At 45.3% G+C, this 16,987-nt stretch overlaps 1 protein-coding gene across 7 annotated transcripts in view; it reads right to left on the bottom strand.

Moving 5' to 3' along the window:
* Positions 1-1,623: 1,623 nt before the first annotated feature.
* BCOR (BCL6 corepressor) overlaps positions 1,624-16,987 on the bottom strand; it is a 78,226-nt gene continuing 62,862 nt past the window's right edge. For all 7 annotated transcript variants that reach the window (XM_057411881.1, XM_057411880.1, XM_057411879.1 and 4 more), the window contains 5 exons: positions 12,562-12,728; positions 5,546-5,691; positions 4,293-4,370; positions 3,932-4,082; positions 1,624-2,750 (listed from right to left, as the gene is read on the bottom strand). In XM_057411881.1, coding sequence (XP_057267864.1) covers positions 2,456-2,750; positions 3,932-4,082; positions 4,293-4,370; positions 5,546-5,691; positions 12,562-12,728 — 837 coding nt within the window. In that variant the 3' untranslated portion in view covers positions 1,624-2,455. The remainder of the gene's footprint in view (positions 2,751-3,931; positions 4,083-4,292; positions 4,371-5,545; positions 5,692-12,561; positions 12,729-16,987) is intronic.

Genomic DNA, 16,987 nt, shown 5'->3' with positions numbered 1-16,987 from the left:
AGCATGGATGCAAGCGCCAGCATGGAGAAGGCCCAATTGTACTGAGTGGAGATAGTGTAAAGCTGACTAAGCAGAGAGGTTTGGGGAGCATGTGCTCAAGATTGCTGGAGGAGGAGCTGGCCTAAAGAGGAAGCCATGTCAATCTCCTGCTTGCCTGCAGGTATGGTGAGAAGTGAGGTGTCTGCCATGCACCCATGGAAGTGGTATAAAGCTGATTTATGCTCAGCTCAAACCATCCAGGCATTATGTAGCTCATCAGATAAAGGTGTCTGTAACAATGGCTTTTAATGTTCTCTTTTGCCTCAAGTTTTTCTGGCCCATCTCTGCTTTCTGGGAAAATCAGGGGGTAAGAGCAGCCCGCACTGGGGAATAGGGCGGTCTGGGTTACAGTTCCTTGCGAAGCCGGAGGATAGCTTAGAAGTAAACCCAGGATGTGTGTGTAAAGCAGTACAGAAGAAACCATAATCATCTTTATCCAAAGCCTGGAGAAGGATGTCAGTGATTGTATCAGGACGAAAAATTCCCTGTCCTGTGCAGAAACGGGCTTTCAGCTGTCAGCAGCAGTCAGCTGTCAGACCCTTCTCTTGCCTCTTGCCTCAGCTGCAAGACCACCTTACCCCCAGAAGCAGTCGCACTGTAAGCCACACGGTACAAATATTAAGCAAAAGACTCAATTTGATGGCAACTCACCACAAGAGGCATCAGTTCTGCATCATTCCCCGTGGGGCACCTTCAGGAATACGGTGTCGTTCTCCCTTTCCTTCAGGATGAGGGTATTTGACCCTTTCTTCAACCCCCCCAAGAGCAAAGATATACCTTGCAGTACACAGTCCGTTAGATCACAAGTCTGAGCCTCACTCCTACAGACAGATAAACATTTTTCCAGATGCTTTTCTCAGATGGGCCAGGTGCTCTGCTCAAGACTCTTGGTGAGTGTCCTGGCCCACATGAGGAGGGAAACATGATTTAAACATCACAGCTGAAGTGTTTGGCTATCACAGGACATACTACTGATAAAAACATCCCCAAAGCAAAACTCAAGAGTTTGGGTTCACAGCAAGTTCTTTCCACAAGTGGAAGAGCACCCCCAGACCCTTAAGAGAGGATCTGCCCAAGCCCAGGGAGCCCAGCCTCTTAAGACAGATGGAAGTTCCCAAGCCATGTCAAAGTGACATTCTGTGCCTTCAAATTCCCCCAAAGCATGCTCATAGCTTTAATGCTCCACATTCAAACTGAAGCATTTACCCTAGTGCTATTTTCCACCCCTCTGCAGACACCAGTGAAAAGAGAATTCAGCCAATTCAACTTCAAATGATGACAAAGGAGGGAAAATAATTGAACCTATTCACAACTCTTTTAAGAAGAAGGCAATGCAGAAAGTGTTGTGAATACTGCTTTCAAACCTCTGTCCCACAAAGGGCACCCACCCAATGTCTTCTTGCAACCTTGAATTTAGAAAGCCAATGCAGATTCCACATCAGATTTCATCAGCTGCTCACCAGCACCTGTGCCAGCCCTGCTCCGCTTCGGGAACTGCTCCCAGAGCCTCTTTTCATAGTCATTAATGAGTCAGAGCTCGTTTCGCACCCAGGCACAGGATTAATGGGAGTCAAGTTTAGCCTCTTAATTTCTCAACAGTTTTATTGCCTTTAAGAAAATTTTTGTAAAATATAAATACAAAGGCAGGAGATTTACTTACAAAGTTAAAACACAGATCTCAAACATAAACACACAATTCAGAAAATTTAGTTTATGTACAGTTTCAAGCAACTTCAACATATGTTAGTTTTTCAATATTTTACAAGGTACAGAAAAAATAGTTCAAAGTCTTCTTTAAATAAAGAGCATAAAATGTTTAAACATATATAAACAATCCGGTTTGATGTGTGAAAACTAAATTTCACAGCTTTTAAATTAGGATATAAAAGTTCTTACAATTAGTTGATGCGTATGGATATGGTTTAATTTATATTACAAACTATTGAATTATATTCAATAGTGGCTTACCTGGCCAAAGCAGGTAATTCTGTAAACAAAAAAACAAAACTCATATCACCAAGTGCCTTACCGAATTCTACCTCCCAAACGAGCCACACGACTTTGATCACATCACCTAGAAAAGGTATGTTCTGTGTAATCAGTGCTTTGTATGAAACAAAGTCAATGTGTGGGTGTGTTCTTTTCAAAAAAAGGAAAAAAATGTGTTTCGAGTAATAACAAACTTATCCCAAAGCCTGTGTGCATTTTAAAGAAACGTTATATAACAATTCTGTAAAAACTGACTGAAGTTAAAAAAAAATTCTTCCAAAATCCATCCAACTGGAATTCAGATCTCTTATATAAAGGATATTTTCATATTTAATAGTGTCCTTTCTTTACAGAAACAATTGCATCTGAACACATATACATAAAGAAGTAACTGTATAGATCACTGTACATTAAATGGCCTGATGGTTCACCAGAGGATGTCGAAGGGAGGGTCCTCATGCGGATGCAACCAGTGAAGCGAGGAGCCAAGCAAAGTCTTGAGTTCACTTGTGAACTCAACCAAGTCCAACAGCTCTTTGCTCTCTGGGTTAAAAGCTTCAAGGTCCATGGCGCAAGAGAACAACTGGCTGAGAGCAGTCTGTTTGTAAAACTCTGCCTCCGTAATGGTGACGACTTCCAGATTGGGGAAGTTGCAGCGGAAGATGCGAGATGACATTTTCAGCCTCTTCACCACATCCGAGAGCAAAAGCCAGTTTCGTGGTCTGTGAAGGTGAAGGAAAAAGAGGCTCCAGTAACTGACATTAAGTCACAGGCCTGTTGACTCTTCACTGTATCTCCCTGTGACAAACCCTCCCCGACCATACCTGCACAAGCAACCTCCCTGAAATCAAGACCATTGCCCTAAGGGGTGCAGGTACATACTGATTTACTCATAGTACTGCTGCCCATATCTTTGAGGCAGGAGGGGGACCAGGCATGCAGGGGCACTGAAGCCTATAAATCCAGGGCTTCTGAACATGCACGTGGGTCAGCAGCCATCCCAACAGCTGCTCATACAGTTAAAGGTTCACCCTGCTGAGCCTGGCCCTCATTTAGCGAGTTAGGAGATGGCTTATACTTATAACCAGAAATTTCGGCACGTCTGACTTGCAGAGATGCCAATACTAGACACAAGTCAATAGACGGCTGTTTTTCTCAGATTAAGAATACATTTTTTTAAATTCAATCGTTGCACTTGTCCATTTCAGAGAACTGAAGTAATATCCATCACCCAAATAATAACACGATGCTAAAACCCACACTCCTGCATGATTAATATCTGAAATTATTTTTCCCACAGCTTTCATAAAAATTGGTGCAAATGACAAATGGGAGCTGTTTACAAAACTAATTTAGATCTTGAATACAACAGATAATAAAACTTTCAGGTCTTTGTTTATTGTTAAGTATCATAGCATCTTCTGTAAGATATGTATTTGTTTGATCTAATTCAGATCTTTAAACCAGCTCTGATGCAAAGTCTAGAACAGCAGTAATGGTGGTCTTTCATTACCTACAGAGTGTGTCCACTCAGCAAAACAGACAAGCTCATTAAACAAAATGAAGAACACCTTACAGACACAATAGACGAATTTAAGTGCTAGAAGCACTTGTATTTTCGGATGCTATACCAAGATGCCTGCCTGGGATGAGGGAAGGAATTTGGGTTCAAACGTCACTCATCCCATTCTGCAGTGTGGCAGTCAAAACACAGCTCTGACAAGTCAGCCTTTCCCCCTTTCACCTCCTTAAGCCTATTTCTAAAAAAGCATGGCAGTTAAGAGTACTGCTCTCTCATTTACGCTACATGAATTCAAACGCTGTTCCCTGCGGACACAAACTGCCGCCATCCCGAGCAGATTGTCGCATCTATTTTTACCCCAAAACCTGTATTTGTTCTTACCCCTGAGAGAGACACACTTGAATGTTGTAACATGGCAAGGGAGGCTCATCTGAAAATTCAAATTCAAACACATCGCTAAAACCATCTTCATCTTCATCACCTGGGCCGGGAGGATTTGCCAAGATGTCAAAGCCAGATTCATCTTTTGGATCTAAACAAAATTGAATAAAGGTGCCAAGTCAGCATTGAAGAGACTGTTGCACGTCTTTGCTTTTTCTTCCAATAACGTGATCTGTAAATAAAATCAGTTTGCTTCCTTCCTAGCTTCCTCCACCATAAAAACAAAACAGCCCCCACCCCCACATGCCACATGTTTTGAAAGTCTCCGCATACAAAGAAATAAAGGGTAACATTTGCTCACCGCACACAGAGCTGCCATAGAAATCCCAGTACAAACCAGGGTCATCAACGCTTCGACCTTGCAGGTCAGTTAAATACTCTGGAGAGGGAAAAACAACAACAAAAACGTAGCAATGAGAACAAAAAGCTGGCAAGTTTAGCAGACCATGTGTCATACAGTCTCACTATGCATCCTCCATCAAAGAAACCCACACCGTATATCCTGACACACATGCTACAAACAACAGCATATACACACTGTTCTCGCAAATAGTCCTGGATTCTGCTTTTCTCCTACATCCTTTCTCCCAGCACATCACATAATGACCCACCACATCAAATGATCAGTCACGGCATAACAGGGACAGACCCAACCTCAAGCTTTAGAAACCAAGAGTGGCGTTTTGTTTTTATGACACATAGGATGTATTCCACTTTTTAGCCTGCACAGTTATTCTGGACACCAACTTGGGGGTGAAACAGGGGCCCCAAAGAAACTGGTGGGAAAGGTTTTTCCACACATTTATGTCCAGAAGATGCCATTCTTTCCTGCAGACACAATCTGGGAGATTTGCTAGCTGAGTAGATGGAAAGATACTGAGACTCAAGATGTTAAGAAGTCTGAGACACTGGACTTCACTGGAGTCCTGACACACCTATGCACCATTTAAACAGGTAAGTGGCTAAGTACTTAAACCGATTGACTGTGAATATTGCAAACACTTTCAGAAGTGAGTTATTAGGGAATGCAAGTGTCTTTATCCAAAACTAACAGGAAAAAAAAAAAAAACATGTTAGAACATGGACATGTTTAAACACAAGAGCCTTTAATATATCTTTACAGCATTTTGGATATAAAATGAGGCAGAACTTGCAAAAAGACAAGTGCTCGGATAAAAAGCAAGACCATGGAAATACATGATTATGTTTAACAAACAGCTACTTGATTCGGTAAGTTTCTTATTTTCATTTCAAGCAGAAAACTGAAGGCACTGAAGCAGCCCGCTGACCGCCTACCTACCTATCAAATCTGATAGAGGCATAATCCTTACGACTTATTAAGAGTTTCAATTAGAAGGAGCCCCCATGCATGGCTATGCCTCCCACCTGCAGCCACTGAGCTCCTGCAGGCAGGGAGAGAGCTACTGCAGCCTACCCTAATTAATGCTCCTTGGCGTGGAGCCATCCCCATCAGGCAGCAGGGACTTTGAGGGGCCAGAGAATATCCCCCCACTTGCCATGACCATTAAAGCCCCACACAACGTGGCCACAAACCTGTGAGGAAGGTCTCCATGAGCTTACTGTGGGTCATTTTCACGATGGTCCTCCCAGAATAGGTTGCAAGTGTTGGATCAGCACCGTAAGACAGTAACAAGCGGACAATCTCCAAGTGATCGTTTTCGACCGCATCATGGATTGGTCTAGGGAGAAATGAGAAAGATTACAGCATTACATTTTGACTCAACAGTATTATTCAAACGTGTTTGACAAGAAACTTCTGACTTCAGATCAAAGTTATTTATAGCAAATAACACTATTAATACAGCTGTCAATTATCTTATTGCTGGTTTCACTTACACATCATCCCCTCCCCCTTGTCTTTTTACAATCATACTGCTCAGGGCAGGTATTTCTTCTATGTCTATTCATCGCTCTACATATTTTGAAGGCCAGTAAAATAATTACACTATTGTAACAGAAAGCAGAAGTTTGTGTGAAGCCTCACAAACATCATTTTGGTGCAAGTCACTCTACTGTTCCAAGCCTCTGACAATTTAACAGCATGTTGCGGAGTAAGGGCTAATTGCTTCTGGACAAGCATGGAAATCAGTTACCCAAAGCTCCTAAATTATGCACTCAGAAATAAGTTATGAAAATTTGCTAGGAATTAAGCTTCCATGCTATACCCTCTTTAAACAGTACTTGTGAATATATTTGCAGCACAATTCAACCCTTCTACTCAGAGAACAGAAAAACATGTTATTTTAAGTTTAGTCCACCCAGACATTAACGTATTTTACATGGCATGTTCAATCTATACAGGCTCAGACATAGATTTTGTGAGCCTATAGAAGGATTATTCATTAATACACATGCCTGCAATTCCAGGTTTAGCATTCCTTATCGCTAATTATAAATTGCATTAACTTTTGCCTTTAAAATTGATTATATGGAACGGGGAGTTGTCTAGAAGTAGGACATATTACCCTTCAGACTAATGAAGATGTGTTAAAATCCCATCTTTTCCTTACGACAGCAATGAGCAGGGAACTAAAAAGAGACTCAAAAGCATGGCCAGCAATCATGGCAGCTCAACTCAACTCTAGATTCCTCCTCCTTGATGCTGTCAACACTGCTACCCCACAACAAGGCTTTCAAGCTCTCAAACAGATGTATTAAAAGGCAAGGGAAGGAAGAACTTTAACCAGGATCACATACTGCCTTCCTGGAAAGCTTTCGGAATGGTGTTACAAGGAGAAGCCATCAGAGAACCAAACCCCTCAGCTCCATCTACCAAACCACCCTTGGCTATTCACCAGGGCCTAAACTCCCTCCTGCAAAGAGGCCGTGTCCCACCACTCCTTCTACCACAGGCAGCACATCCCCTGTATGTCACCACAGACACCCCAGTGACCGCAGGGCAAAGGAAGGGAAGATCAAACCAGTCAGAAGAGGAAGGCACACCACGGTTTTCCCTCTATCCCACAGCGCTGCTGGTAGGAGGGGGACTCTAATCCACCTCAAAAGGAAGCATGTTCCAGGTGTTTTTACTCCAAGTACTTTCTACTAGGCTGTGACTGAGGGTGATTAACACCTGTCACACATGAAGCACTCTTGCTTGCCCCTGTCTTACTTGAAAGCTGCATGCAGTTTTGGTTTTGACATATGTACGCCATATACTGACATGAGGAAGTGCACTTGAAGAGTTTGCAGCTCATTCCCTACAGAGAAATGGCTTAACCCAAGCTGCCTGCCTCCTGTACACCCCAGGGCACCAACACAGCGACCAACCAGGTCATCCTTGAGCTGCTGAGCTTAGTCCTCAATCCAGCTCCTGCCACCCCTCAGACATCTGGTTCCAGAGGCTGCAGCACGTGCATGCCACCCACATGCCGCTCTTTGGAAAGTCACTTTCAAATTTTAAGACTAAAGAGGTCCGGGAAGATCATTTGCAAAGTGTGAGGATATCCCTTCTCCATTTCTCAGGGAAGTCTCTAACATTACACTCACACTATGTGATGCTCTTGAGACAGACGGTGCTGGAGAAGCCAGAATCCCCAGGGTCCCCCGCAAGCCTTACTCCCACCTACTCCTACTGACTCAGTGCTTCCACACAGAGACAACCGCAACATCGTGTGCCTACACAGCACTCAGCACCCAGCACATCCAGGATCTGGCCAGCGCTAAACATCCCAGGCAATACAACACAAGAAGTAACAAATAATAGGGGTGATGACACGGAGGCTCAAGAAGTATCGGGTGTTTCTGGCTGTCAGCAAGCATCTGAGGCCTGAGCTGTCAGGTCATGACACGCTCACCATCTACAGCAGGAAAGGTCAGCCTTGCTGCAAACCCTCCTGTCCCCCACTGGGCATGAAGCATCCCTGGCTGACAGTCTGGCAACAGGCACCAGGAACAGATGAGAGTTACGACTGCCGCCAAATGCTGGGGATGCTTTTTTTCCCCCACTCCCTCACTTTAGTGGAGTCTTTAATTTTGAACTGTTTTCCATTTTATTTTAGAATTAGGATTTTCTGGTATTGGGGGGTGGGGGTGCAGAGTGCTGTGGATTTATTGGTTTGTGGGTTTTCTTGTTTGGCTTTTTCTTAAACTGAGTCACCTAAGTGACTTTTGAAGCAGTAATGAATTCAAGATGATCCCTTAACTTATTAAAAACAGCATCTAAATCACAGCCCAGTTTTTCTATCAATTTAACAACACCCGGATGAGTTTATTAAAGGGCACCTGAGCATTCCCCAGGAAGGAAAAATCACAGCACCCCAGGATGGGACCCCCTCCCCATTTCTATAGGTCACCCAACCCAGCATGGTGGTGCAGACAGGAGCAGACGGCAGGACTGGCAGTGGAACAGGCAGCAGGGCAGGCAGACTAACCTTTGTTGCTTGCTGGAGCACAGAGAGGCTGCCCCAGGCATGAGAGGGGACTTTATAGAGGCAAGGGGAAGGAAAGGCACAGTAAAGCCATGTGGAAGGAGGAAGAACAATAAATAGAAGGAAGTGAAGGAAGGAAAGAAAACACTGGCGGAAGGGGGGGGGGGGGGAGAGCGTGTGTGAAAGAGAGATTCCCCATAGGTAAAGCAAGGGGAAAAAAAAAGGCAGTAACAGAAAGCTGACAGACTTTTACTGGCTAGCATAACTTCTTGGCAAGCTTGAGCAGGACCATGCAAAGGCACAGCTACTTGTTTGCTTCTCCCACCAGGGCCAGCAGAGGAGGGAGTATTTTTCAGTCTTGGCAGGTTTAACCATCCTATTTGTAGGATGCAAAAGTGACTACTGGAGACAGCAACCGCTTCAGATGTGAAAAAAAGATCCCCGGGAGTCCTCTCATGGGCTGCTTTGCCCGTATCATCTTTTCCACCCTGAGCATCGTGGAAATAAACACTCTATCCCTAATGGTACAGTTAATGGTAGTACATCTCATTTCTAAAACAAACCCTTCAGAAGGCCCCAGAAGGATCTGAGGACATTCGAGAGCGGCAATATCCTACAGGAGACAAACATCTCAACCCTCTCTTGTGTACTCTCAAATTCTTTCTACTATTTTTACCACTACTAGAGTTAGGAAAACATTTCACTGGGGATTTATCCTTCCACCCCCAAAATTATAAACTATTTAGACCAGTCAGGGTTTGCTCCCAGCCTTTCAGGCACCACCAGAATTTTCCTCACTGCAATAAGAGGTTTCCTAACTCACCAACCAATACCATATCTCTGGCACCTTATTTTACTTCCATCTACCCTGTTATGCAATGCTGCCCCATGGAAGAGGCAAAGGAGCAAGTTGCAGGAGGGCAGCTACGCAGGATGCCTCTTCTTTAACGCAATTAGCTGCCGGAGGGTATGGCTCTGCCAAGACCAGCTGAAAGGACACAGGAAGAGAGCCATCTTGGCATGGTCCTCCCAGGGAAAAAATAAAAAAGGCTGAGCTCATCAGCTGCCAGCAAGAAGGATAAAGCAGAACTGGCTTCGGAGAGCAAGTCTAGCGAGGGAACTCTGAAGCAATAGATGCCTTGCTAACAGGCAGAAGATGCCTGTAGTTTTGGCATGCAGCTTTATTTTTAAAGTGATGCCTGCTCAGCTGAGAAAGTAAGAGGAGAACAAGGAGATAAGGGCAAATACACCAGCAACCATGCGTGCTAATGTCAGACACTTACTGGGGTCCTGTCAGGGAAGGAAAGCACTCACCTCTTAAGCACGGTCTATTATTATTTATAGGTAAGGCGATTAAGAGTCCTTAGTGACTGTGGCACCTCTGAGACAGGTCTTAAAGATCTTGCCTGGTTCTACAATAATCTTTGATTAGCCACTAATTCAGTGGCAGAGTGCTTGTGTATTCAGGGTTTGCAGGCGTTTGCAGGCCCTGCGTTTGGAGAGCCGCTATCAGCACAGAGTTTAAGGACGAAAGCATGGAAGACCACAGTATTTAGCTGGGCCAGATGTGCTGTGAACAGGGCAGAGGGACACCCTGCGCTGAAGGCAGCAGGAGGTGTGCAGGCAGAGCCCCAGCTGAGAGGGAAGGGAAGGACTGCACCATACCTACCCCCCCCAGCTGCTGTCACCCCCTTGCCCTGCCACTAGTCTGACACTTCCTTTGTTTTTGGCTTCACCGAGATTTCTGATAGTATTACAAACTAGAGGCTGAAAGCCTCCCTTATCTACTGAACTCAGACATTCTGGCTGCATAGGTGCATAAAAGGCAACACGGAAGCAAGAGGCTCAGGTCTTTGCTTCTCTTTCACGCATGCAAAAGCACCACACGGATCAGAGCACCCGCAGCACTTCAGACAGGACTGAAAGGAGACGCACGGACTTTGCAGAACTTCACTACATCTTTCACAACCACATGCACATTTTGCTTAGAATGAAGCCACATCCTCACTTGTCACAACTTTGCAGAGTGTCCTCCAAAACATTAACCACAGAGGTGGTAGGCAGCGAGTAACACAGACCGAAGCCTCAGGCACCCTGGATCCAAGTGACGCCCCCGGATGCCATGCCAACAAACCCAGCGTATGCAGTTACATCACAGCTCATGCAGTTACAGCACTCCTCTATGCACATTGACCTTAACTGGCTGAACAGAATGAAACACATCCAGTGCCACTGTCTGGAGCCACAAGAGCTTCCAGCACGACCAAAAATATCTTTGGCTAGTGGGCTTGTGAGGTGGGAGAGACAGCAAGAAGGCATGTTCAGTGTAGTTAAAAAAACAGGGGAGGGGGAGAAGTCTTTGATGGTGGGTTTGTTTGGGGCTTTTTCGCTTTAAGATCTTACTATCATTCCAAAGGGTTAACATGTTGAGGAGTTCGAATTTTAAAAGCAATACAGTTGAAGGAGACACACTTTTTTCCACCTAAAAGTTACAGGAGAAAAACTTACTGAGGCTGCATGAGAGAAATGGGATTTGCCTTACGAATGTCATGATTTACTCTATAGAGACAGAGAAGTCTGGCCCTACCTAAAAGCAGAGGATAACAAAGGTCCTTACAGAAGCTTCTGCTCTCTGTCCTGCCCAACTCGGGGCAGCTAGATCATCCTTCATCTGTGTATTAGATGTGGTTTGGATTCACACTGCCTGCTGGGCAGCTTTTCAAACAAAAAGTAAGTCTTCCATCAGAAAAGACAGGGAACTGCAAGACGAGTTCTGACATTACCGTCTACGATCAGATCATTACTACGTTAATTTCCAAAATGCATTTTCCCATGAACAACTTTTCAGGGTATACAAGCCAAGTTTCTTTCTTGAAAATCAGCTCCATCTGTGAATTGAAATCAAAGGTGGACTCTGAACTGGTGGGTAATTAAAACTGGTCCAAAATTTCCTGGGGTTAATTTTCTATACAGCTTATTCCAGCAAGTGAGGCAAAAAAAAAAAATTGGGATTCTTTTTATGGCAACTCGCTGCTGCTGCATAGGTCACATATTAAAACTGAAGACGGCAGAAAATGTGGGGCTGTTTTTCAGAGAGCTAAGACTTCTTACAAAGAAGTGGGAGCCAGAGAAGGAATCAGACAAGCCACCCAGAGTTCTCATGTTTATCCAGAAAAGTCTCTTTTGGACCATGATGGGCCGGTAACGACTAACCATCATGAACTTCTAACGGGCCCACTTGGGACTTTTGTTTTCCTGGCTCCTCCCTTCCCAAGTTAATAAATAAAGAGCTTAAAAAACAAAAGAGGCAGACTCTTAGTTATGCTGATTTTACCTCCCTGGCTATTTGGAGGGCGATAGTAAATGGGATAAACCATTTGAGATAACAAGCTGCAGGGGAGCTTCACAGAATACAAAGCAACCAGTCCCCAAAATGCACAGACTGGATAATGTTCTGAATATGCGGAGGACAAATAACCCCAAAGTCAGCCCTGCAGAGGTGGTTAAAGAGGTACTTTAGGAGATGCACAAGACATTTAAAAAAGGTGCGGGAGCAGCATTTCACAACGCAAAAAGGAAAAGCTCCTTATGCTGTGAGCACAGGAACTAAGCACTGCTGACATTCTGCGAAGGAAATGAAAAAAGGCTAATTTGGGATAAAGAAAAAAAAATCAAAAATAACTAACGAGAAGATAGTTTAACAGTTCAGGAAAACAACTTTTTTATATAGCACATATAGGACTCACATACCCAATCGCCACAAAAGCCTTAAGTGCTCTTCAAAGTAACCCCACTAACAAGGCAAAGCCCGCTCTTCTGGCACAACTCAAAGGACCTGGAGCGCATACATAAGAGCAGGGCTGCAGCTCAAGTATCACTCCTTCCTGCCCTGCAGCTGGCAATTTCACAAAAAAAGCACAACTTATTAAAATTCCCCGAAGAAAACATATTACACTGAAGTCAAGTCACAACAAACACATACCCCCACCTCTCTGCTAGCACCTCCTGCCTCAAGACCAGCAGCAAGGACACCGTGCAGGGGGGTACTGTGGCAGTATTACCTGCTTTGGGGGTTTCATGCAGGATGGGGAGGTAGGACAAGGGGATTATAAAGGAGAGGCATAAAGAGAGGGGCAAGGGGTGCTTCCTCCCAGCATCGGGGCCGGTGGTGCTGCTAACCTGGTTCCATCCTGAGCGCTGCAGTTGACGTCAGCCCCGTACTCAAGGAGATGCCGCACGATGCTCAGCCAGCCTTTGGCACAGGCCTCATGTAGGGCACAGTAACCCGCGTTGTCACGATGATTCACATCACACACCTTGTTTTCCAAACAATACAGAACTACTTCCTGGAAATAGGAGGGAAAACAGATACATACAATTATTTCCTTATGTAAAGACTGCAGAGATTTCTCTTCTTGAAGGAGAGGAGGGTGGAAAGGGGAAAACACCAAATCCCTATGATGCCTAAATCACCCTTTTTGAGAGGGGTCAGTCAAAAGGAAAACAAAAGGTGGAGCCATTGAAAGTCGTGTTTATTCAGGAGGCATAACAGAGACCACTCCGTGCCCCACAGGGACCTTCCCATAGCCCCCAGCGTCAGGAATCGTTGCAGAGGGAACAAAATTCACAGACAAAACTCACACACAGCTTTTCGCTTCTCAAAACTTCCACACGTAAAGCTAGCAGGGAGGTTTTTACTCTTACATCTGCATTTTTTAGTAGAAAATTCTGCAAGCACAACAGCAGCACAGCCAACGTCAGTTTGATTTTAAAAAGAAAGAGTGCATGACCCGAAACAAAACACATTTAAGACACACAAAGGACAGTTTGCTATCGGCAAACAAAAAAAAAAAAAAAAGCCCAGCTCTATCAAGATCAGGGAAATCCCATTTTCACCCACCGCAGTTTTCTGCATGCAGAACTAAAGCCAGGCGTCAGGTTCCAATAACGAGCCCAGCACCGTGGGAAGCCATGTGAATTTAACACAATTCATCTTGCAGTCAAATATACCATGGTCGAGAGCCTAAGCCAGACTCAGCTCTACGCTGACGTGCGGCCTTGAAACAATGACTGCTCCATCACTCAACCGAAAATTTAGGATGGTGTGAGTCTTCCTCGATTTGTGTCAGATGCAGAAGAAAAGACCACCACATTTCTAAGAGATGCTGTATGTATGAAATAGCCCCCTTGTTCCCAGATTAGTGGCAAGCCATTAATTTTGCATTTGCTCCTCTTGAGGGCTGAGCAACATCCTCGCAAAGCCAGACATGGCATGGAGAGGGTGAGTGTTTGCTTTGCCAAAACAAGAGAATAAAACAATCACTGTTTGCAATGCATTTATTATTCTTCCCGTTTCAAAATCTACCGGAAAGCCTGCAATAATCTGTGCTCTGGGTATACCTGACTCGAGAGCCGGTATCCAGGATACAGCATGAAACTGCTCTTTTAGCAGGCCCTCGCTAACCAGGCTAAAGCTAATGAGCTGCCTGTCCCAGGCACCAGAGCATCCCCCTCACCTGCAACAGGGACTGAGAGGTCCACCACCTATACCTGATGCAGCCATCGGCTCTTAATGTTCTTGCTAATCAGCCCAAAGGCCAAAAACTGGTCCAGAATGGATGCTGTTTACCCTGTGCTCGCTGGAGCCCGTAAGAAAGGTCTGTGCAAAATTATACCCCGGAGGTATGAATTTTGCTTCAACACCAGACCACCCCGCCAGGCAAATTAGCAGATGGATATAGGTAGCAGAAGCAGCTGCCATATTCGGCTCCACTTTTAGCATGCATTTACCATTTAAAATAGATCCTGCAACTCAAAATAAAAGACCTTTCATCTGTTTTTGCAGAAAGGAAAGGCTCGTCCTAGGGTGGAACACCTACTACTGGACGAAAAGGCTAATTTTGTCGGGCAATTCTGTGTTAAGAGGCTATAAGAAGAATGTCATTAACCACAAAATGTAACCATAAAGACCATAAAACTCTACATTGTTAATTAATTAAATGCCTCATTAACTTTTTTTTTAGCATGATTTATTCAATTTACAAAAAAAATTAGCCATCGCTCCAAATACAGGAACACGTGGTGCCACAAACGCACTTTTGGTTTCGCTAGAGAAAGGCTGTGAAAGTGCCACAAGGCAATTTAATGTCTGTTCAGGCACTCTGTTTAAACCAGCAATTTGAGAATCAGATGCAGTTAATCCAGGGAGTCAAGCTAGCACATCTCGAGCCAAGACATGTGCCACCACTGCTTCCGCTGCCTGCATTTTGTTAGCCAAATTGCAAACAGCAACGTTAAAAGGTGCATGCAAATACGCATGCTCCATCCTCATCTACAAAGAGGTGCACTTCACTTTAGTCTCTTCCACCCGAGCCCTCAGCAGCTCCTGACCCTTTTCAACAGGAAGGGGTCAGCACCCCCTTGCTCATCCTCCATGCCCTGGGCACACATGCTGCCACCAAGAAGCGCTATTCCCTTCTATGCAACCTCAAAACATGGCTCTTAGCTGAAGCACTGCAAGCCCTGTGTGCCAAATCCCAGAAATGATGCTCATTCCCATGCAGGGTGCAGGAGCCTTCAAGCAGCTGTGCAAGTGCGTGAGCTCCTGTAACAGTGCCACCAGGGACCCAGGCTGAGACCCTCATGTGAGGCATCCCCAGAGGAAACCCTCTCCCCCCATCTTCATGACTGTTTAAACCCTCTGGAAACACACACCATCTTTCCCCTACCCCTGTCACACACTACACATTCCTCCAATTTCACTGCCTTCCCAGGCAGCATTTAATCCCAAATTCACCAGAAAACTTTCCAAGCCCAGACACACACCAACAAGTGGCACAAATACAGCCAGTATTTCGTCTCCTGTCAAATTCATGACACAAGCCTTTTGTAATTTTTTTCCAAAAAAGACTCTACACTCCCTGTAATTCCCCCTTCACAAAAAGTAAATTACAGTTTTAAGACTACTATTATCTGAACTCATTTGTTTCAAATGGGGGAAAACAGAATGGATTTGACAGTGCCCATATACTGAGATGGGTTGCTAACACCCTGATGAAACAAGGCCCAGCACAGAAGCCTAGTGAAGAAAAGGCAAAGCTTCTCACCAGCTTCAGCGGGGTTCTGCACATACGTATGGATTTCCAGAGCTGAAGACCATTTGCCGCACTGCCTTTAAGTGGCCTCGTTGGCTGCCACCCTGCAATTTATCCGACCAGACACAAGCTGCACCTGTCCTTCAACATTTCGATGTCATGTCAGCTTTTACAAACAAAATCATAACCACTTGTGTCCTCCTTCCAGCAACTAGCCATGGCACATCTGTACTGTGAGACCCAAGAGTGGGGCAGAGGCACCTGAGCTAGCAGCATTTGGGCTCCCTGTGGGTAATATATACAGTTTATACATATAAATATACATATATATACACCCAATATATACAGCTCACCAGCACTTCTGCATGCCAAAGGTGACAACGCTGCCTCTGCATTTGGGGTGGGATCTCTGTGCAGCTGCAGGGCATTCCTGCTGCAAAGGCAGGCAGGCAGCCTGCCAAAGGCAGGCACAAGCTCACTTGGTCTCAGGGCAGAGCTGTTGGTGTTGCTCTTCCCTATACAATATTTCTGCCACTGACAGGGCTCAGCAGTGCCCTGCAGTGCCAGTCACTTCCAGCCCCAAGTCCTGCATCAGCACTCAGCATCCCTTTGCAAGCTGTGGCCCTGGTGGTGCAAACTCATCTGCTTTGCCTGCCACCAAGCTGGCAAAGGGCTGCAGGCCTGCCTGATGCCAGTGCAGCAGCCATGAAAAGGCCCCATGCGTCCACAAACACCCACGCTCTGCTTCAGCACCAGCTCCTGACCATCACACTGCAGCCACCAAAGGTTGCTGCCCTGCTGACAGAGACGGCAGAAACAGATGTGTACAGCTGGCACAGGTCACAGACCAACAAATTGCCTCGACCCATCCAGATTTATTTATTTATTTTTAAATGGAAGCATTTTTAATTTCTTGACTGTTCTAATTTTTCAGGAGACAAAGGAAATTGGACTTTCTACTAACTGCAGTAGTCTGATTGCTAGCAAGAAAACCACCACAGCTACAGTGGTTCCACAGCTGACCAAAATACAGCAGCTCACCAAGAGGCCTCATGAAGTCCCAACAAGGCAGCACAGCCACACACCACTCTGGACCTTGAAAGACACAGACTGTGTCGGATCCCAGCACCAGCTCAGGCACATGGACCAGGATCTCTCCCCCTGTCGCACACTCCAACAACAACGGGACCCATTGCTGTGCTGCCAATCCAGTCACACAATTGGACTACTTAAGCCTGTTAAACTTCAAGTTAGAAAATCAAAGTCCCCCATCAGCTGATGATGGGAAGGCACGGTGTGCACACAAGGTTAGGCCACAGCCCAAGAATCCCCATCTTGGTGAGCCCAGGCACGCTCAGCTTACTGCAACCAGCCCACTAATGGCCAGTGCTGCAGAGAGCTCCCGCTATCAGCAGAGCAGAGAGCCTTTGGCCTCTGCTTGAGCAAGACCTCGGCCCATCACTACGTTTTGGAGCTGCTCCCATTTTGCTATGCTCAGCAGAGTGCACCAG

Source organism: Pezoporus wallicus, unplaced genomic scaffold, assembly GCF_028554395.1.
Source record: "Pezoporus wallicus isolate ANWC-B61680 ecotype Strahan unplaced genomic scaffold, APGP_CSIRO_Pwel_v1 contig_1438, whole genome shotgun sequence".
In the NCBI taxonomy this organism is placed as follows: Eukaryota; Metazoa; Chordata; class Aves; order Psittaciformes; family Psittacidae; genus Pezoporus; species Pezoporus wallicus.
This window is presented reverse-complemented; position numbering and strand designations above follow the sequence as displayed.